This window comes from Symphalangus syndactylus, chromosome 9 (assembly GCF_028878055.3).
Source record: "Symphalangus syndactylus isolate Jambi chromosome 9, NHGRI_mSymSyn1-v2.1_pri, whole genome shotgun sequence".
Lineage (NCBI taxonomy): Eukaryota > Metazoa > Chordata > Mammalia > Primates > Hylobatidae > Symphalangus > Symphalangus syndactylus.
In genome coordinates, this window is record NC_072431.2 from 99808298 (window position 1) to 99830046 (window position 21749).

The following is a 21749-nucleotide window of genomic DNA, read 5'->3' on the forward strand; positions in this document are numbered from 1 at the left end:
ATTTCAGGGCAACTATAACCAGAGATAATTTGGATTTATCTCTAGGGCATCCAGCCCTCTCAAGGAATAGACTCCACTGACTAAGACAGTTGCTGCCATTACCCTGCAATTACACTGGTTAAGGGAGTGGTAAATAAAGGTCTAGAATGAATCTACTTCATGTGACTTATAATGAAAAAAATGATTTTGCAAGTTCTTATCACAAAGAACTCGAGACGTCTGACATCTTTAGTACCAGCTCATGAAAATAGTAAGATCATTTCCATGTTCTTTAGACTTGGTGATGAATTCCTTTTCTGTAAAACCATCTATATTCACTATTTTGCTATTATGAGCTGTTGGGCAATATTAAGGTGGTGGAGTCTTGCAGAAGCCAGGCACAGATAGCCTCTCTAGAAGTAACTCCACATTGCATTTGACTGAATGCCCCGAATTCCAACCTAAGTATTAAAAACCTAATTCCTGTGTTCTTACATAACAGTCCATGGAAATTAGTTAGAATCTGACCTTCCCCCATCATTATTTTTGGGAGAGGTAATAAACAGGAGTAACTTCTCTGAGATACAGTGCTATTCATCTCGCTCTTGTTTAGCCCACAGTCCGGTACATACAGGTATATAAATAATATAAAAGGCCTCAAAGGGCATTAAGCCAGAAAGACCCATGCTTTAAATACACATTGGGCTTGAAAAGAAGAGGTGTGTGAGTACGCATACGCAAACTTGTGTGTAAAGAGTCTCTTCATTTAGAAAACAGCACTTCAACTGCTTGTGCTTAAAATCAAGCAAACATGGTACAGACAGAACCAGAGAGCTCTGCTGCCAGCCTGTCTCCCTCACTCAGGTATCAGTCACTTTAGAGTCCTGCTTTAGAGCAGGTGATCCAGGAAAAATCACGCATTGCTACCCAGGGGAAGGAACAAAAGAGGCCTTGCAGATTCAATATCCAGCCTCTACCTCATGACAAATGTATTTGCCAATGAAAAGGGAAGAGAGGTTTGGTTCCAATCCCTTTCTGATCCAAAGTATTAGGTTGGTGCAAAAGTAATTATGGTTTTTGTCATTATTTATTTATTATTATTTTTTTTGAGATGGAGTCTTGCTCTGTGCCCAGACTGGAGTGCAGTGGCACAATCTCAGCTAACTGCAACCTCCGCCTCCCAGGTTCAAGAGATTCTCCTGCCTCAGCCTCCCATGTAGCTGGGAGTACAGGAAGGTGCCACCACACCTGGCTGATGTTTGTATTTTTAGTAGACGGGGTTTCACCGTGTTGGCCAAGCTGGTCTCGAACTCCTGACCTCAGATGATCCGCCCGCCTTGGCCTCCCAAAGTGCTGGGATTACAGGCGTGAGCCACCGTGCCCAGCCTGTCATTACTTTTAATGGCAAAAACCGCAACTATTTTGGCACCAACCTGATAGGTAAATCTCACTACGTATTTAATGTGTCTTTCCCTATTAATGAGCTTAAACCAATGTCTGAGGCTGTGGTGACTGTTTGACTATGGAGGTACCTGCTGTAAAAGGAAGTAAATAAATTCAAAGTTAGGGCAGCCCCCTGCCAATGTAAAGCTGCTAGAACATATGCCCAGTTACAAGCTATATTATATGGAATTCGAAGTGAGAGAAATCCCTAGAAAATGAAAACTCAGTTTATTTAAAATCTAGCTCCTTCTAATTTAATAATGAATGCTCATAAAAGCAGAGACAGAAGTATGCTTCAGTATAAGGCTTTCCTCCCAAAGAGGTTTGTTCAAAAAAGAAGGCTGTTCAAAAATTCAAGACTCATCCAAAGACTATTTATTGAAGACCTAGTATGTATAGCACTGCAGTAGGCACCATCGGAGATGAGACAGAAATGAGGGAAATCCCTGGGAGATTCCTACTTTACATCTAAGAAATCACAACTTCAATTGTTCTTCATACCAGAGACAAAAGGGCACACTGGAGATCAACACTCCTCTATCCAATACTGCAGGGGAAGAAGTGGGCACACTAGATAAGGTCATAGCTCTGCAAATAAACAGCTGCTCAAATTCACACAACCTGGAATTTTTCCCTTACAAATAAGCATAGTCTTCTGAGTTTTCTATACAAAAACATAAAAGAAGTAAAGTATCTTAAAACCTGAGCCAAAAACTACCAGGCTAGAATCAAGACACTGCAATGGTCAGGAATTGCTAAATCAGACGAGACGGATGGGTTCCCCTAGCATCAGGAGCTTAATGATTTCCAGGCTACCAGTGGTGCCGAGTGCAAGCATGCCTTAAGATAGAAGGCAAATCTGTCAAGGCCCTCCCCTCCTGGAGAATCTGCAAACAGTGGGGTTAGCAGCCCTAAAGCACCACTCCAGCACACTTCCTCCTCCACTGCACCACTCCTGCCACCCCATCCTCGCCTCAGGCTTTCCCAGAAGTCATTTCACCTGCTTGGAGACTGCTGTCACAGTACCTGCGCAATGCATCATTTTCTCAGAAAAAGATAAAGAATAGAAAAGGTAAACCAATAGACAGAAAGTAGAGGAATGGTTGCCTGGGCTGAGGTTAGAATGGGAGTGAGGTAAATGAGCATGAGACTTATTTTGGAGTGATGAAAATGTTCTAAAATTGGTTTGTGGTGGTGGTTGCACAACTCTGTAAATATACTAAACATCATTGAACTGTACACTTAAAACAGGCTATTTTTATGGTATGTAAATTATACCCCAATAAAGCTGTTAATTTTTTAAAAAGTGTTAACTGTGTTTAACATTAAGCCATGAGCATGTCTACCCAAACGTGGGAGACACAGCCTTGCCGAAAATGTAAAAACACGAGCAAATAGATCACAAGTTTGTTCAGGATTCCTTCAATTTTAATTGTGGGGGTAAAATCAGGCAGCCACTGAAGATAAAATACGGTCCCTGGGAGTAATCACAATGCTGTTTTCTTTTGTAAAGTGGACATAAGAGTTGTTTGTTTGTTTTTTTTTTATTAGCGCAAGTGGTCAAAAGTTGTCAAAATTGTCCTCATTCCTCGATTGTCTCTTTTTTACCAGTCTCTTGGCCTTCAAACAGAGGATACCTGGCCTCCACATCGGCCCATGTGATGTTGCCATTGGCCAGGTCTCGGACTATGCTGGGCAGCTCAGAGACCTACAGACAAGGAAAGAGAAGCCAAGTATCAACCAACTTGTTCAGATTTTTAAGAATAAGATTCATCCTGAACTCAGGAGACCTTATACAGAGCCAAACAATGTCATGCCGGGAATGGGTTCATGCTCTTCTTCTAGCCCACAACGCCCACCAGTTCCCCCAGACAACTCAATTCTGCCACAAAGCCTTTCCTAACTTTTCTAAATCTCCATGTCCCTTAAAGTTACTTCATGTGTATTAAATTTAACTATTAGAACAAACAGGATTCAGTCAAGTAACTCGTGTGAGGGAGTTATATAAGACTGGCAAACTGGAGAGCTCTGACCAAGGCTACTGTTCCTCAGCCAAAACCAAACACTGGCTGCCACACAGCAATGGTTCTCAAACTTGAGTGCACGTCGGGATCATCTGGAGGTCTTGCTAAAACTAAAGAAGTTCTGCCTGCCCCCTCTGCCTCTCCACCCCTAGTTTATGATGTAGTAGGTCTGGGGTGGAGGTTTTGCTTATCTCATACATTTCCAGGGGATACTGATGCTGCTGGTCTAGGGACCACACTTTTGAGAACCACACCCAGATGGGGACACAGCTCCAGAGTAGCCAGATGGTCTCTAAAAAGTCAAGCTAGAAATTCACGACTTCTGGATTAGACTATAAACTCCTTCAGAAAAAAAAGCAGTTTTTTGCTTCTGTTTTCCCTATTACTATCTGTATTAAGCTAAGCACGGAACAGGCACTTGAAGTATGTGCTCAAAGGTGATAAATTAGGCAGGCAGATGTCAATTAAAGCAGCTACTCTTTCCTTTCCCTTACCACACATCCTTCCCCTCTTGTGCTTCTACCATCTCCATTACTGCCTTCCTATTGACCAAAATTACTGAAACATGATTCACTGTTTTGAATATATGAACATGGAAAAGCTTATACATACGTGTCTGTAAAAATAAAAGATTAAAATGTCTAACCCCTCAAAAGCCTACCAATAAAACTATGGCAACAAATTCTTAGGATCATATTTCTATTGCCCAATAAACAAACAAGTATAAAAGCAAACTGCTGGAGAATGAGCCCGGAGCAACACAAATGTTTATAAAATATTAGAGAAGTGCTAATGCATATTTTCATAATTAAACCAGGGGGACTTGAGAATCTGGGCTCTGTCTGATACAAGCCGTTCATTAAAATTAAAAAGAAAAAAAAGGAAAGGGAGCATAAACACATCGAAATCCAACACAAATCAGTAAGAAGCAGTACACATTTCTAAGGCTAAAAATGCCAAAGAGAAGGCCAGATACCTCTGCTCTTATCTGCCGCATTGAGTCACGGTCCCTCAGAGTTGCAGTGTGGGGGGTCTTGTTCACTGTGTCAAAGTCAATGGTGACACCAAAAGCCACGCCAATCTCATCAGTCCTGGCATAGCGCCTTCCAATTGACCCAGAGGAATCGTCTACTTTGTGAGACACTCCGTGCCTGGTCAGGGCTTCCGCTATCCAAAATAAACAAAGTAAATTAAAAATAAAACAATGGAGTTAAGCCCAGTATTATCTAACTACTGTCTTACAAGCCCAGGAGACTTACAAAAGAGACCAAGACAAGAAAGCAACAAGTTGAGTTGCAAGAGAAAGAAATATCCCTAAAGTTTAATAAATCCCTTGCAGGAATCCAAATCTTCACTCATACCTCCATCTGATATAGCTATAGGGGGAACAAATATGGGACCAAGAGCCAAGGCCAGAAGGTGAGTCCTGACTCCACCACCTCTATTTTTATGGCTCTAAGCAGGTCAATGGACTCTCCCCATTTCCCAACTCTGAAATAAGTGGGATGTGCCAGATGACCACCAGGATTCCTTTCAGGGCTGTGGATTCTGTGGCTATAGATCCACTATGGTTGCTACACTCCACTCAGGTTCCCTCAATGAACTGAGCACCAAGGTCAGTATGAGAAGTAAATAATTTTTAAATCTGACTCTTGGTCCTACCTTGACTCACTCAAATGCCAGAATAAAACATCTGAGCAAGCATATCCTCTCAGAAGTAAGAGTACAGGCTAAAATCATGTACTGTTTATAAAATCATTTATATTCTTTATTCAATCTATATTTTTATTGAAATAAACGATACATTTCCTAAAATTCAGTCTCCTTGATGGTGTTCCCATGGAGTTTAACCCAATTGAATTTGCTTACATAATTCCTTGACAAATGGCATGAACTCCTGGTTTTGGCTCAGTGGGAGGACGGAACATTTGAATGGAGCAACTACAGCAGGAAAACTGAAGAACTGGATGGTTTAAAAAGAAAAAAATCCAAATATGTTAAGTTGTAAATATCTAAATCCTAATATCCCAAACCAAAAGAGGTTAATATTCAGCAAGTGTTCAAGCATAACGTCATTACCAAAATGCCAGAAAACATGACATGAAAAGCAGTATGGCAAAAGAGAAGCAGAACCAGCATCAGAAACACCTGGTTTCAGCTCCGAATTTAGGCCAACTCATGAACTCTTTCTGAACCTTAGTTTCTCCAGCTAAAAAGCAGGTCTCTACCACCTGCTCTGCTTGCTTCACAAGCCCGTTACTAAAAAAGTCAAATAATGTGAAAGCATTCTGAAATCTACTGTATATAAAAGATGGTAATTTTTTGGTTCCACATAAAAGACTTTCTGTGGAGACTACCTAAATATTCAAACAAGTGGCAGTGACCCAAACCAAAGCCCATTCTGTCTTTTAAGAGAGAAACCTATGAACCTTAGTGACCAAGTGAAACAGAAAAGTTTAATTAGCTCACAAACGTACGTCCAAAAGAAATAGTACAAAACAAAAAAAGATGTTCCATATACCTACACCAAAAAGTACAGTCTTCTTAAACTGCCCTGAAATAGTTTCTGAGTAACTCAGAAATCAAAGAAAGCAAAAATAAGGCTGGGCACAGTGGCGCATGCCTGTAATCCCAGCACTTTGGGAGGCTGAGGCAGAAGAATTGCTTGCGCCCAGGAATTCAAGACCAGCTAGGGCAACATGGCAAGACCCCATCTCTACAAAAACTAAAAAATTAGCTGGGCATTGTGAGGCGCACCTGTGGTCCCAGCTACTTGGGAGGCTGAAGCAGGAGGATTGCTTGAGCCCAGAAGTTTGAGGCTGTAGTCAGCTGAGATTGTGCCACTGCACTCCAGCTGAGCAACAAAGCGAAACCAAAAAAAAAAAAGGCGAAAATAAAAATATTCTGTGGAAGGCAAACCAATTTGCCACTTTAGGTTGGAAATGGGAACTGAAGGCAGTTCTTAATACTTGTACAAAAGGTTCACTTGAAGGCAAAACACAGAATAAATTTGTCCCATAAAAATAATGAATGACACAGGTTCCACTTTAGCCTCTCACCCAAAGTTCAATTAACCTTTGTTGCCAAGCAATGAATATCCCACTCTAAGGCAGGCCTGTATTCCACCAATATGGCTGCTCACATCACAGAAGGTTCAGAATTCTATTCCCTTCCTCCATCTTGAGATATTTCTATTTCATATAAGAGAGTAATAGGGACCTGCCTTTATAGAAAAATAATTTTTAAAATTTCACTAGCAATGTTTTTACACCAAATTTATAGGCAAATGGATTGAGGAACTAGGTGCTAATAATTTAAGAAACATTTTTGGCTTCCCACAGCCTAATCAAATTTCTCTTCATGATGGGAATTCATGCAATTCATAAAACACTGTGACTAATTTATTCTTGTTTAGCCCTTATGAAATTTCTATTAAAGCTCTAGTTATATTAATATTGTTAGATTCAAAGGAACAGCTAAAAGATTTTCTAAAACCTTTTTATTACAAAAATAAGCAGACAAAGCTTGAAGCAGACTTGACATCTAAAAAGAACACATGCAGTTATGTTTGTCATCATTTCTCAAAAAGAACCAAGCCTTATGTTTGCGCACCTGGGGCCTAGCCCAGGTTCTTACAATCTGTTGAATGAATAGGGCTGCTCCTTCAAGGTTGGGAAATGAAGATGCAACTTTAGGGCAGAGAGTACCATACTAACTTTATTAGCTATGTATTACAATAGTGTGTCAGACTAAAGTACTGGTGCCAAGAACTCACTAGTTCATTCTTCAAGGTTAAATGTCCTAGAAAGAACCACAGGGTTGATGTCTAACATTACATACACTCAAGCTTTAGAATGGCCAAGTGGATGACGCTGTTTCTTTCAATTAACCTGACATATACAACCTCTCCTTTCTAGCCATTCTTCTGGTTGGCTTTCCTAGTAATGTGCCCAGGAGTGTAACTTCTGCAGGCAGAGGTGAGGTAAAAATGGTGAAGTAAGGCAAGGAGATAAAGAGGAAGAAGGCGAGCAGCAGTGATTCAGAAGCATCAGACCCAAAAGAAAATTTGTGGGAGCTAATGAAGACTTCTTATAAACTTCTATCTTCAGCAATACTTGAATGCTAGGAAAGGCTATACCCCAGATAACTATTATCCCATTTATGATCTGTCAAGTTTTCACAGTGAAATAACCCAGGATTTTTATTTTTTTAAAAAGACACCCAGATCCCTGGGTCTCAGACCTAGTGAATCAGCATCTCTGGAGTAGAACCTAGGAATTCACATCTTTACCCCAGAAGTACCCCAGACAATTTTATGCAGTTTGAGAGGGTTCCCTTTGATACTTTACCAGAGTATAGATACAGCTTAGTGGTCTGGCTAAATTCTATGAGTCATCTCACCCTTCCCAATTTTCTGAAACACAGCATATCCAGAAAGTACCATTCCTTCCATTGACATAATACAGATTGTTCCCCAAAGTAAATAGGTTCAGTCTAAGAATAGAGAGCACCAGGCAACTAAAACAATAGCTTCTACAATAACCTAAAGCTCAAATAAGATAACACAGGAAACTGGTTTGTCTATACATATTAAGCAAAGATGAGTGTTAATAGCACTAGATTATAGTAATAACTAATTGATCATTCTAGAGTCTTATTAATGTACTTCACGATGTAATTCAGAAAATTTTTATTTTCTGACACTATAACAACAGCACACTGTACACGACAACTTACTGTTCTCTGTTCATCTCCTTCTCGTACATGGAATGTATGTTCAAATACCGTATACATGATCCTACCCAGGCCGAAGGAGGGTTCAATTACATTCGGAACAACTTCTTCCACTGCAAAAGAGATAGAAATTCAATAACATTCTCTCAAATACCACATAATGCATTTCAGATTCTCTCTGAACAATTCTCTGGCTGCGGTGGCTCACACCTGTAATCCCAGCATTTTGGGGGGCTGAGGTGGGTGGATCATCTGAGGTCAGGAGTTCGAGACCAGCCTGGCCAACATGGTGAAACCCCGTCTCTACTAAAAATACAAAAATTAGCTGGGTGTGGTGGCGGGTGCCTGTAATCCCAGCTACGCAGGAGGCTGAGGCAGGAGAATCGCTTGAACCCAGGAGGCAGAGGTTGCAGTGAGCCAGGATCACGCCATTGCACTCCAGCCTGGAAAACAAGGGCGAAACTTTGTCTCAAAGAAAAAAAAAAAAAAGAAAAGAAAAAAGAAAAGAAAAAAATTCTTAGCACTAAAAATATCTCTATTCTAGATGGATTTTTATCTCTGCGTATCAGAACAAAGAAACTAGAATATACCTAAAAACTATTTGCTGATGGGAAACATGCCTTTGAAGAGAAAGTTGGAGTGAAAAAATCTTTCACCAAATTCTGTTTATACTGTGTAAAAATGAAACCTGAGTTACCAGAATATTCCTTCACCAGTTGGCAAACTATGAATAGCAGCAGCTACACTTTGTCTCTATTACCTGCCTCAGCTACCCAGAAAGCATAAAAAATCTAAGGCTTTTAATAAGATTTTGCTAGAATTTAAAATCTAACACAGCTGGCAAAATTCACAAAAACGATTCCTACATACAAAAAAGTATTACATGGTTTGTGTTTGTTTAACGTTTTAGCTTGTTATCTTGATAAGAACTTGTTCAGAACCAAATTACTGGCATTGTATCACCAAGGTTCTGGGGTCAGGACGCCCTTAGGGGAGAGTTTGCTCAAAGAACAGCACTCCATCAAAGACATCTTACAGGGGCTCACAGCTCTTCCTGTGGGTAAGACAACACCCGTGGTATACACAGGAAATACACTGATAATTATTACTTATTATGTGGAAAGGAAGAAGCACTGCTAAGCAATGTCCAGGTCTAAGATAACTGGTCATAACCTTGGAGAGTTTATGTTTTTTGGGAAATGAGATCATTGGTACCAAAAACTCACACATGTAGGGGAAAAGAGAGCCTGTTTGTCTATGATAAACAGTAATACTTTAAAAACATGATCAAGGCACGGCCCCCCATCCTTCTGTGGTATCCGAGTAACGGTGATGTGCAGCTCTGAACCAGCTGCCAGGATCATGGCTATAAAGCCCCAGAGCGTGATGGAGAAGCCCCTGCTTACTCCTACCACTGCTCACTGAAGCCTGGCTACAAGACAAGCCAAAAACAAAAGGAAAGCTATGCTCACTCTCTCCACTGGCAGTAGCTTCTCAAACACCCACTACTACTCTGTTTCCAGGAATTTCAATTCAGCCACAAATAAACTTCAGCATCCTTCATACATGCTCCAAATTACTCATTGCCTAATTCACAGAATTTGTTCTACAAAAAAATCATCTTCTTAACTTTTAAAAAAGCATGAAACATCACTGGTCTAAATTACTTTTTTTTTTTTTTTGAGACGGAGTCTTGCACCGTCGCCCAGGCTGGACTGCAATGGCATGATCTCGGCTCACCGCAACCTCCACCTCCCGGGTTCAAGGGATTCTCCTGCCTCAGCCTCCCGAGTAGCTGGGATTACAGGTATGTGCCTCCATGCCTAGCTAATTTTTGTATTTTTAGTAGAGACGGAGTTTCACCATGTTGGCCAGGCTGGTCTCGAACTCCTGACCTCGTGATCTACCCACCTTGGCCTCCCAGAGTGCTGGGATTACAGGCGTGAGCCACTGCACCTGGCCCCTAAATGACTTTTTAACAAGTTATTTTGCCAAAGAAGACAGGGAATGAGGGCCAGGCATGGTCGCTCATGCCTGTAATCCCAGCACTTTGGGACGCAAAGGCGGGTGGACTGCTTGAGCCTAGGAGTTTAAGAGCAGCTTGGGCAACATGGCAAAAACCTCATCTCTACAAAAAATACAAAAATTAGTTGGATATGGTAGCGTGCACCTGTAGTCCCAGCTAACTGGGAGGCTGAGACAGGAGGGAGGAACGCTTTTTCCCAGGAGGCAGAGGTTGTGCCACTGCACTCCAGCCTCGGTGACAGAGCAAGACCCTGTCTCAAACAATAACAAAAGCTTTAAGGAGCAGTGACTTTTTGTTTATTATTTTTACAAATTTACCATATAGTGTTTTCTGGAATCTCTTCACATTGACCATGTCTTTTGTTAACTGAAATGTTTTCCCTTCAGTTTCGATTGTGAATTCCCTACAAAGAAACAAAACACATTTTGTATTAGTTCAAACAGGCACCCCGTGCCTTAATTTAAAGGAATTTTGTAGATTGCTAAATTGTTTTTTATTTTTATAACTTGATCAACTCTCCAGATATAATAAGTGATGTCAAATTTAAATTATTTCATAAGAAACACCAATTAAGTATTAGTCTAACAATGGCACCAAAAAGTACTCTGAGGAGATACACCAAATTTTGACTAGTTTTATAAAATTCCACAAGTGACTTAATGACAAATTCCTTTGGTTTTGAGATCAAGGTAAAACCAAAAACAACTTTTTGAAAATCCAGTTTTAGAATAATAACAACTTTCTCAGAAATTGGCCTGCTGGTAAAAACACAAGGGTTCTCATTACAGTCCCAACAAATTTACAAACGAACCAGCATGCCATCTAACAGAAATAATCTTACAATCCAATACCCACACTATTTTTTGACATTTGTGTTGATGAAGATCAGTTTAAAAGAAGTTTAATGTTTCTGTTTCATATGGCAATATAAAACATCATCCCCCTCAAAATCATGGCTGCCATGTATTTGTGTCCTGAGATATGCCCATTTCGTTTCAGGTTATAAGAATTCATCTTTATAAAGAGCTTCATGTAATACCTGTATTTCAGCTTAGGAGTTATTTCCTCACATTTTGAATATCAATTTGGATTTCTCTTGCCTCCCAAGCAATTCAGTGCTAGGATAGAGAGCCCTCATGTGGTTGTCTCGGAAGCTGGATCGTTGGCATATGTTACAACTGTATTTTGCTAGTTTCCACCTGTGATAATCCCATGCCTCATCTGACTGGTGTTCACTAAATTCTTCCGTTTTTACTATTCTCTCTGAAGTCTGTGTGTGCATGCATTAAAGGTTCCATTACAAACACAGTGTCATATGCATCCTCTCTGTGAGCACCGTCTAAGTGTATCATAGTTAACAGCTATAAAACAGTTGCAATTGGGTCAGGCGTGGTGGCTCACACCTGTAATCCCATCACTTTGGGAGGCCAAGGCAGGTGGATCACCTTAGGTCAGAAGTTCAAGACCAGTCTGGTCAACATGGTGAAACCCCGTCTCTACTAAAAATACAAAAAATTGGCTAGGCGTGGTGGTGCACGAGTCCCAGCTACTCGGGAGGCTGAGGCAGGAGAATTGCTTGAACCTGGGAAGCGGAGGTTGCAGTGAGCTGAGATCACACCACTGCACTCCAGCCTGGGTGACAGAGTGAGACACCATCTCAAAAAAAAAAAAAAGAGTTGCAATTGACAAGGAGACAGCCATTATTTGAGAATAATTAATAAAGCAAACTGTGTTTATGGATAATGTTATTTAACTAGTAATATAACTTAGTTCATTTTAATGGGATTTGATATTGTTTTAGTATAAATAGATGTTAATTGTGGAAGACCAGAAATGTTTTTAAATTTTTCTGAAACAGATATCTTCAACTTGCAAGAGTTCATCTTTGTCCCATCTGTTCTTTGTTCCTTTTCCTCTTTTCCCATCTTCTTGTGGAATATTTTTTCTTATTCTACTTTATCTCCACTACTGGTTTATTAGTTACACCCCTTGGTTTTTTTGTGGTTTTTTTTCCAGGTGATTGCTCTAGAGTTCACTCTATCCATTTTTTAACTTATCATAGTTTATCTTCAAGTAATATTACACCATTTCACATATAATGTATACACCTCACAAGAGTATATTCCCAATTCTTTGCTCCCACCCTTTGTGCTATTGATAGCATACATTTTACTTCCACGTTATAAATCCCATATTATTATTTTTACTTTAAATACTCCATTATCTTTTAAAGAAATTAAGAGATGAGAGAGAAAATGCCATTTCTATTTACCCACATATTTATCATTTCTAGATCTCTCAAATCCTCTGGGTACATCTAAACTTTCATACTTCTGCCTGAAGAAGTGCCTTAAATTCTCATAGTGGAGGTCTGCTGGCAATGCACTTTCAGAGCCCTGGATTGTCTAAAACAGAGGTGTTCAATCTTTGGGCTTCCCTGGGCCACACTAGAAGAACTGTCTTGGACTGCACATAAAATACACTAACACTAATGACAGCTGATGAGCTAAGAAAAAAAAAATTGCAAAAAAACCTCATAATGTTTTTTCAAAGTTTATGAATTTGTGTTGGGCAGCATCAAAAGCCATCCTGGGCCACATGCAGCCTGCGGGCCGCAGGTTGGATAAGCTTGGTCTTAAAGTACTTCCTCTTCACTTTTGAAAGATATTTTTGCTGGATGTAGGAATTTTGTCTTCAAGCACTTTAAAAGATTTCATTCCATTATATTGTGATCTGCGTAGGTTTGGTATGAATTCTAATCATTCTTATCTTCGTTTGCTTTTATGTAATGAGTCTTTTTCCCCACTAGCTGCTTTAAAGGTTCTTCTCTTCATCCCTGGTTTATAGCTATTTGATTCTCATGGGTCTTCATGTGGTCATCTTTGTGTTTATCCTGCTTGGGGCTAAGCTTCTTGAATCTGTAGTTTTACCGTTTTCATCAAATTTGGAAATTTTCCAGCTACTGTATAATATTTTTTCTATACACCCTCTCTAGGACTCTCAATTACACATGCATTAGACTGCCTGATATTGTCGCACTGCACATTTTTTTCCCAGTCTCATTTTTTTCTATGCTTCATTTTGGAGAGTTGCTATGTCTTTAAGTTCAATGACCTTTCTTCTGTAATGTTTAATCTACTGTTAATCCCATCCAGTGACATTTTCATTTGAGATATCGCCTCTAAATGTTTCATGTTGTTTATATATATAAAAACATGTGTTTATATCCATATTACACATATATTTTTCCATTTCTCACCTCACATGTTCATGTTTTCCTTTACACCCTTGAGTACATGAAGCATATTTATAATAAGTGCTTTAACATCCTTATGTATTTACTGCATCATGTTTATTTTTTCTGGGTGTTTCTTTCGACTGACTTTACTCCTCACTTTCCTGCTTTTTCATATATATAATAATTTTTATTGTTTGCTAGATATTGTAAGTTTTACATTGTTCAGTGCTGGATTTTGTTGTATTCCGTTAAAGGCCTTTCTCTATTTTTTTTGTTTTTTTTTTTTCTGAGACGGAGTCTCACTCTGTTGCCCAGGCTGGAGTGCAGTGGCGCGATGGTGGCTCACTGCAAGCTCCGCCTCCCAGGTTCATGCCATTCTCCTGCCTCAGCTTCCTGAGTAGCTGGGACTACAGGTGCCTGCCACCACGCCAGGATAATTTTTTTGTATTTTTAGTAGAGACGGGGTTTCACTGTGTTAGCCAGGATGGTCTCGATCTGTTGATCTCATGATCCGCCCACCTCAGCCTCCCAAAGTGCTGGGATTACAGCCGTGAGCCACCGTGCCCGGCCTTCTCTATTGTTTATATTCACGCTTAAACAATTACAGAGTATTCTAAACCTCCAAAAAGGAGAGAGAAGTGACCTGAGAGATAGTAGATGTAGTTTCTAACCCTTCCTTGGCCTGGCTGGACAAGTCTCTTTGTTTAAGACAGTTACTAGGAAAAAAAAAAAGTTTTTATATTCTATTTCAAATCTTTTTTCAGGCTATAATGCCAAAATCTCAGCAAAGACAGTCCTTCAAATGCAGCCAAGATACAGCACTTACCTGCAAAATATCTTAAGAAGTTAATCTCACCCTAACTTTCAGAACCTGGCAGATGACACAACTGACTGGAGCCCATGGAAGAGTAAACATCTGATATCTTACCCTTTCTCATTCAGCAGCATTTCCATTTCTGTAATGTAGCACTCATCACAAATGGCAAGATACTCCATCACCAGTTTTGCATCCTTCTTATACGCCTTACCAATTGCTCCCTTATTGGGTTCAAACTGAACAACATTGACTGTTTTGTATGAAGTAGTCAAGGAATCCAAAACTACAGCACTGCCTCAGTATTTCAGAAAATGAGCCTGAGAACAATCAATTATCAACTTAAAACCACCCCAGCTCTCTATCAGTTCTCCAGATCCTGTTTATTCTGATTTTAAGGCAAGATGAAACACCTGTCCACAAAATCATTCAGACAAATCTCACCGAAAATTAACACCATCAATAGAAACTTTTCCAGTTACAGTGAGAAAAAAGAGATGTTATCTAATCAGCAATGACCCAACCCATAGCATAAGAACTTCTGATAAGAATTTATTCCTAAAATGCCCAAAACAAGATCTATTTCCTGTCACTGACCTACCCCTAAGAAATCAGCTCATAAATTCAATGCCTAGTAAAAAAACAAAATTTCTATTTTGCTGATTTTCAGACCAAGTGAGCTAAATTATTTCATCTACTATCAAATGGCACTCATCTTTTAATGGAAAAAGCTTTCACCAGGTACCCTTTATTTAAAGAGCATGTAGGTAGGTGCAGGTGTGAAGTGCATTTTGGAAACAGCTGAGAAAAACTATTAACGCTCTGACAGATATTCAGAGCATTTTTCTAAATATGCTTCTTTTAAAGGCCAAACATTGAGTGGGCACACTTCAGACTACAAGTACAGAGAATAGGAAAGGAACAAAGGGATAGGTAAAATAATAGGTTTAAACAAGTGTTACTACAGTGTCTAAAACATCTCCATTTATCCATAGAACAAGGTAAAGACTTGGATTTATTCATTAGCAAGATATTCACATGTGAATCCTGAGTTTTTGGAGTGACCAGAAAGGATATGGGTTCTTTCAGAGGTTTCTCAGCTACAAGTGGGACTTTGGTGGCTCGTGCATGACAGGAGAGGTCATAACAGGAACGATCAGCACATCCAACAATCTCAATCCAACCCTAAAAAGATATAATCAATAAAAATATTACTTACTTATTATTACTTACATTGGGTTCATTCACAAATGCATGCAGATTATAACCCTTTCATATATTCAAGGATAATTCGATTATAAAATCTTCATTCAAATTTTATAAATATTTGAAATGGGAATAGCCTCATATATCAGGCAGGTAATAAGCCTATAAAATATAATTCACACTGATCTGGGCGTGATGGCTCATGCCTGTAATATCGGGAACTTGGGAGGCTGAGGTGGATGGATCACTTGAGGCCAGGAGTTTGAGACCAATCTGGGCAACATAGTGAGACCCCATCAAGGAAAGGAAAGGAATGGAAAGGAAAGGAAAGGAACGGAACGGAACGGAACGGAACGGAAAGGAACGGAACGGAACGGAAAGGAAAGGGAAAAAATATATAATTCACACTGTACACAAAGTAGTCTTCCTTTCTGGATGGATTTATATTGTTACACTGAGTCTGCAGGGTAAACTAATATATTCTGGAATTTAATTATGGAAATTAAATGTGAACCTAGACAAAGCCTGTAAATTTGGTTCAAATTTGTGAACAGGAATCAAATGAATTTGGCAGAAACCACTATTCTTTAGATGAAGTACCTACTGTTCTCACAACTTGATATCAGATGGCTGACTTAACTAACATACTTCAGCTGGCCATAAATGTGGGCATTTGGATTCAATTCACTTTCTTTACTGAACAAAAGAAAACTCAGTATAAGAGTGGGTAAAGTTTAGGTCACACAATAAAATTATATAAGAGCATTATGATCACATTGATGCCAGGTTCCCTTTTTTATAAATATACACATAAGATACTTTTAAAAAGCAAAATTTAAATTATTTTCAAAGAACCTGCAATGAATTGAATGCTTGTGTCCTTGGCAAAATTCGTATATTGAAATCCTAACTCCCAACGTGATGGTATTAGGAGGAGGTGCCTTTGGGAGGTGATTAGGTCATGAGGATGGAGCCCTAATCACTGGAATTTGGGACCCCAGAGAGCTCTCTTGCCCTCTTTCACCGTGTGAGGATACAACAAGTTGGCAGTATGCGACTGAGAATGGGGCCCTCACAAGTATCAGACGATGCTGGCACCCTGATCTTTGACTTCCAGCCTCCAGAACGGTGAGAAATCAATGTCTCTTGTTTATAAGCCACTCTGTATGTGGTGCTTTCTTACAGAAACCCCAACTATGAGAAACTCTTAAGAACCCGTTATTTCCATAAGAACAAGAGTTTGTAAAAAGCTTATTTTGGTAGATATCTAGTTAGTCCTTCTCATGAAGATTCATTTTTTTTTTGCCCTTGATCCAAAGAGTTTGGGGAAATTCAACCATCAAAACTACTAAGCTTGGCCAGACATAGTGGCTCGTGTCTGTAATCCCAGCACTTTGGGAGGCTGGGGTGGGCGGATCACCTGAGGTCAGATGTTCAAGACCAGCCTGGCTAATAACATGGAGAAACCCCGTCTTCACGAAATACAAAAATTAGCCGGGGGCAGTGCCACGCATCTGTAATCCCAGCTACTCGGGAGGCCAAGGCAGGAGAATCGCTTGAACCCAGGAGGCGGAGGCTGCAGTGAGCTGAGAATGCACCACTGCACTCCAGCCTGGGTGACAGAGTGAGACTCTGTAGCAAAAAAAAAAAAAAAAAAAAAGAAAAGAAAAAACTACTAAGCTTTCCAAGCACATGTTATCACATGGGGTGTTTGTAATAAAGCAAGCAAACATAAAACTCATATGAGCTCAGAAACTCCAACACAAAACAACAACAAAAGGAATTAAAGAACAAAGCCTAAAAACAGGTAACCTGGCAATCTGACATTCCCTATACATGTCGACTGGTAAGTATACTTACGTTCTTAATCATATAGTTTGGTGGTTGTAATTTACTACAGATGTCAACTAACATTTATGTACTAAAAGGTAAAATTACAAAAACTCGCCTGAGAATAACAACGTTGGGATAGTGGTTACTTCTCTGGACAGAAATAGAACTGGTGTGGCATTAACTGCAATGGTAACTTTTTTTATTAAAAAAATATATAAAGCACACAAAAAGTATTAAACTCTCTAAGGGAGTTCTCTCCTCTCCTTAAGAGCCTCTGGGACTCTGGAGCTTCTTGTTTCATTTAGCCCTGTTTTCCAGTGACTTTCCATTTTCTGATCCCCAACCCTCACAGGGGCACTCAGATAAGGACTAGCAGGCATACAGTGGGGTTTATAAAGCAGTACAGCCTAACTGTTAAGAGCATGAGCCTGGCTTCAGACAGCCAGGTTTATATCCCAGCCTCACCACTCACTGGCTGTGAGACTTAAGCAAATCACTTAACTGAGACAGCAAGAACAACATCTGGTTTAATCTGAAATTAGAGTCAGAGCAAACTAAGAGAAGGAGCTGGGTATGAAACAAAAAGAAAAGAAATAATCTTTTCTCATACAAAAGGAAAAACATTTTATTGGTTTGATCTGAAAATAAAAAGAAGTCCCAGAAAATCTAAAAAGTGTAAAGAAATTAATGATCACCCATAATCCTAAGAATAATTACTATTATCATTTTGACATATGTCAAGCAAGCTTGCTTAGAAAATCCTAACAGATTACAGTCATTCTTTCTAATTCCACAAGGGAAAAAGAATATATTAAAAACAACATCATTAATAGCCATTTATAAACATATGCATATTATTATGCATTTATGCATGTGTGTGTTAGAATACATAGAAAAATCATCTAGAGAAGGCAGACATACCCAAGACCATGGAGCTAAGCATGATCTTTTTTTGTTTGTTTGAGACAGGGCCTCACTCTGTCGCCCAGGCTTGAGTTCAGTGGTGCAATCATGGCTCACTATAGCCTCAACTTCCCGGGCTCATGTGATCTTACCACCTCAGCCTCCCAAGCAGCTGAAACTACAGGGACGTGCTATCACACCTGGCTAATTTTTGTATTTTTTGTAGAGACAGGGTCTTGCTATGTTGCCCAGGCTGGTCTCAAATTTCTGAGCTCAAGCAATCCTCCCATCTCGGCCTCCCAAAGTGCTAGGATTACAAGCATGAGCCACCACACCCAGCCAATTTGGACATTTTTTAAAAGCTGTAAAAAACAACAAAGTTATGTGACAGAGACTCATAAAACTAAAAATATTTACCATCTGGTCCTTTATAGAAAATGTTTGCTCAATATAGAGAAGAGACATAAAACACCTGGGGAGAGGCATACAACTGGAAGTTTAATTTTCTACCTAATATTTTTCAGAATTATTTTTTCCTTTTTGTTTTAAAAAAAAGTAGTCATTACTTTTTTAAATATGACTAATTTTGATTTTTAATTTTTAAAAATCCATAAAAAGAAAGCCATTTTAAAAAGTAAAAACTAAACCAAGGGTATACTGGAACCAATGACCCTGGACTAAAGTCTCTTTCTATGTAGGCAAGGAAGCCTCTCTAACACCCAATAAGGGAAATGCCAAAAGACTCTCAGCCTTGTTTTAGATGCCACATTTCGTCCTGCCACCAATATAGACAGCATCTCCTATATGCAAATGCCTTTCATCCCTCAGCCTCAGTACTGATGTTCATGTTTGGTGGTGGAGGCTGGAGGGGTGACAGGGCACAGGGGCAGGAGGGTACCTGGAGATAGTCTGTGAATTTTGAGTTAAATACATAACATTTGAGAAAGGTAGTTCTTAAGCAAGAGATCAGAATCAACTAGTATATTCCTCAAAGCTACCACATAGCTCACTGAGCTAAGAGCACTGTGACTTTCTTTACTCAACCTCTCCACCATTTCCAATGTTTGCTGGGACTCTTCCCAGGAAGGAGAGGCCAATGTGTCTTAGATCCACTACAGGATATTGCCGGTAATGCTGCCAATACACTGTACAGCAGTGTACACATCAGCACTGTCCCATCATCAACTAACTCTCTCTCTCAGCTATCTAAGACTAAAACGGGCTCCTTAGGACACTTATAAAAAAGGCAGGAGGCAACTGCTTTTTCCGTTTTCTCAGGAAAAGATCTCTTTTCTTTTCCCTTTGTTCCTCTGTGACATAAAGTGCACAAAAATCCATTTTGATACCTGTGCTCCTAAGTTAACAATGTGAAAATCACATGGTAAACAGCACTCCACTTACGTAGGATGTTTTGGATTCTGCATCCCAACAGTCACAGGCATAATGGGCCATCTCATTCTCCATGTGCTGCCGGAAGCGGAGTTTATCTGGAGATATTCCAACCTTCGTGAGGTAGAGGTAGATGCGGCCAATGAAATAGCCTAATACTGTGTTATTAATCACACCCTAAATCAACCAATAAGCAAGCAAGCATGGAGGAAGAAAAGAAAACACACATTAATACTCTTCAAAGCCAAGATATCAGTTTCCATTGACTCCTTCTACTGAAAAATATTTGAAACCCAACGCAAACTATTTTATCTTGCTTGCAGAACAATTTCAAATACTCAGAATGAGATCTTGGTTATTTTTTAAGGGGTTAATATCAAGATGATGATAATGGAGTTATTCAAAATCTGTCCAACATACTTACTGGGTCAGCAAAAATTCAGCACATTACCTCATACCTTCTAAATCTACAGTGCTAAAAACAATATTCATAATTGACACTAAAGAATGGCAAAGACATTCCCTTCTGAATTAACCAAAGTAATGAGACATGTTGAGGGGCTTTTAATGTATCCTTACCCACTGAAATTTGTGAACCCCATAGAGTACACGTAATCATTTTAGTGTTTGCAAGGACCTTAGAAAACATCTAGCCCCATCTCCATACACTGCAGAGGTCTTCTCGGCAAAGTGGCTGACAAGCTATCGTCCAACCTTGCCAGGAGTATTTTCAGGGCCAGGAAGCTCACCGCTCCCTCAGGCAACTCACTCCACTAGTGGACAGCAGCTACTGTTGGCAAGTTTTCACGCACTCACTTCTCCAGGCAAATATTTACAAAGTGCCTATATGCAAGGCCTTATTCCGCTGCTATGGGTAATAGAGAAGAGTCTGAAACCAAGATGGCTTGCTTTCTGTGGGTCCAATTCTGTCTCCCCCAAAGTAGTACATACTGTTGAGAGTTAAATTGGTGAGGCACAATGCAAACCAAGATCTATTTTCCAAGTGCTATGCTAAACATTTTTTTCCCCCAAGGCCCACAAATTGAGATGTTCAGGTGATTTTTCTCTTACTATAATAATATTGTATAATAAATTCTGTACAAAATCAAGTACTGTATAAAAAGCAAATGACTGCCAAAATAAAATATTTTGTCACCCAGAACACATAGAATTTGCTAATTGCTGCAAACCCTGAACAGGCACAATCTAAGTTAAGTTACCTCCAGAATCCTACCTGTTCAACAGCATCTCCCAGGCGCATTTTCCGAGCAGACTGTCCGCTGACCTGGGCTTTTGCTGAATACAAATAAAGGTGAAGGTCTGCCACATTCTGGAACTTGGGGTGGTCTTTCTCACTGGGATCTACAAAGTGCTCAATTTCTGCCATTGTGAATTCTCTGAAAGCAAAAACATAAGCGATAAATCTGCATATTTAACTACAAAAAACAAACAAACAAAAAACAATAAGGCCCCTATTTTCAACTGCATTCTAGTGATAAAGGCTCCATACTATAGTAGTCTTTTTCACTAAACAGAAAGTTGGTTCCCTAAGGGAATGGCCAAAAAAACTTTGAATTAAATTTGTCTGGGTAGTTGTTATTTTTATTTTTTTGATGTATTATATTTCTACAAATTTATGGGGTACATGTGAAGGTTATTTTTAAACACATTAATGAAAATTTTATTACTCACTATTTAAAATAAACACGATCTAACTTCTCTGAAGTATTAATTCCTTCCCTCCAGCTACATCCAAGATTATAACTGAAAATAACTTGTTAAAGGCAGATTAATACAGTTTTTTAAATTAGGAAAACATACGCAAATATCACATGCAAAATAAGAAATAAGATATTGAATAGTGACATCCAGATAAAATGGTTTTCCTTAAAGCATTAGCAAGTCTTTATAAGTATACACTAAATGAAGTTCTTCATCCCATTTTAAAGAATGGGAAATTAAAAGTGAAATGAAATGGTTCTTTAGCTTTCATAGCAGTTTGATTTCTTCTTTTTTACTGCTACAAAAAAGTAAATGACTGATAATGGCATCATACAGCTGGTTTCTTTGGAGTAAGAGCTTCTTAAATAAAGTGTTATTCAAGGCAAAGGACATAAGGCATGAATTGAACAAGCTAACATCAAGCTAATTACCTAACGA

The 21749-nt window shown here is 39.3% G+C and overlaps 1 protein-coding gene across 2 annotated transcripts in view; it reads right to left on the minus strand.

Moving 5' to 3' along the window:
- Window positions 1–2828: 2828 nt before the first annotated feature.
- GARS1 (glycyl-tRNA synthetase 1) overlaps window positions 2829–21749 on the minus strand; it is a 38552-nt gene continuing 19631 nt past the window's right edge. Inside the window, exons 9-17 of one of the 2 annotated variants that reach the window (XM_055293520.2) lie at window positions 20824–20986; window positions 19602–19766; window positions 15336–15443; window positions 14373–14518; window positions 10524–10609; window positions 8184–8293; window positions 5316–5409; window positions 4423–4613; window positions 2829–3130 (exon numbers count right to left, since the gene is read on the minus strand). In XM_055293520.2, the coding sequence (XP_055149495.1) occupies window positions 3005–3130; window positions 4423–4613; window positions 5316–5409; window positions 8184–8293; window positions 10524–10609; window positions 14373–14518; window positions 15336–15443; window positions 19602–19766; window positions 20824–20986 (1189 nt within the window). In that variant the 3' untranslated portion in view covers window positions 2829–3004. Of the gene's footprint in view, window positions 3131–4422; window positions 4614–5315; window positions 5410–8183; window positions 8294–10523; window positions 10610–14372; window positions 14519–15330; window positions 15444–19601; window positions 19767–20823; window positions 20987–21749 lie in introns of both variants that reach the window. The other variant, XM_055293519.2, reaches the window with a different exon arrangement.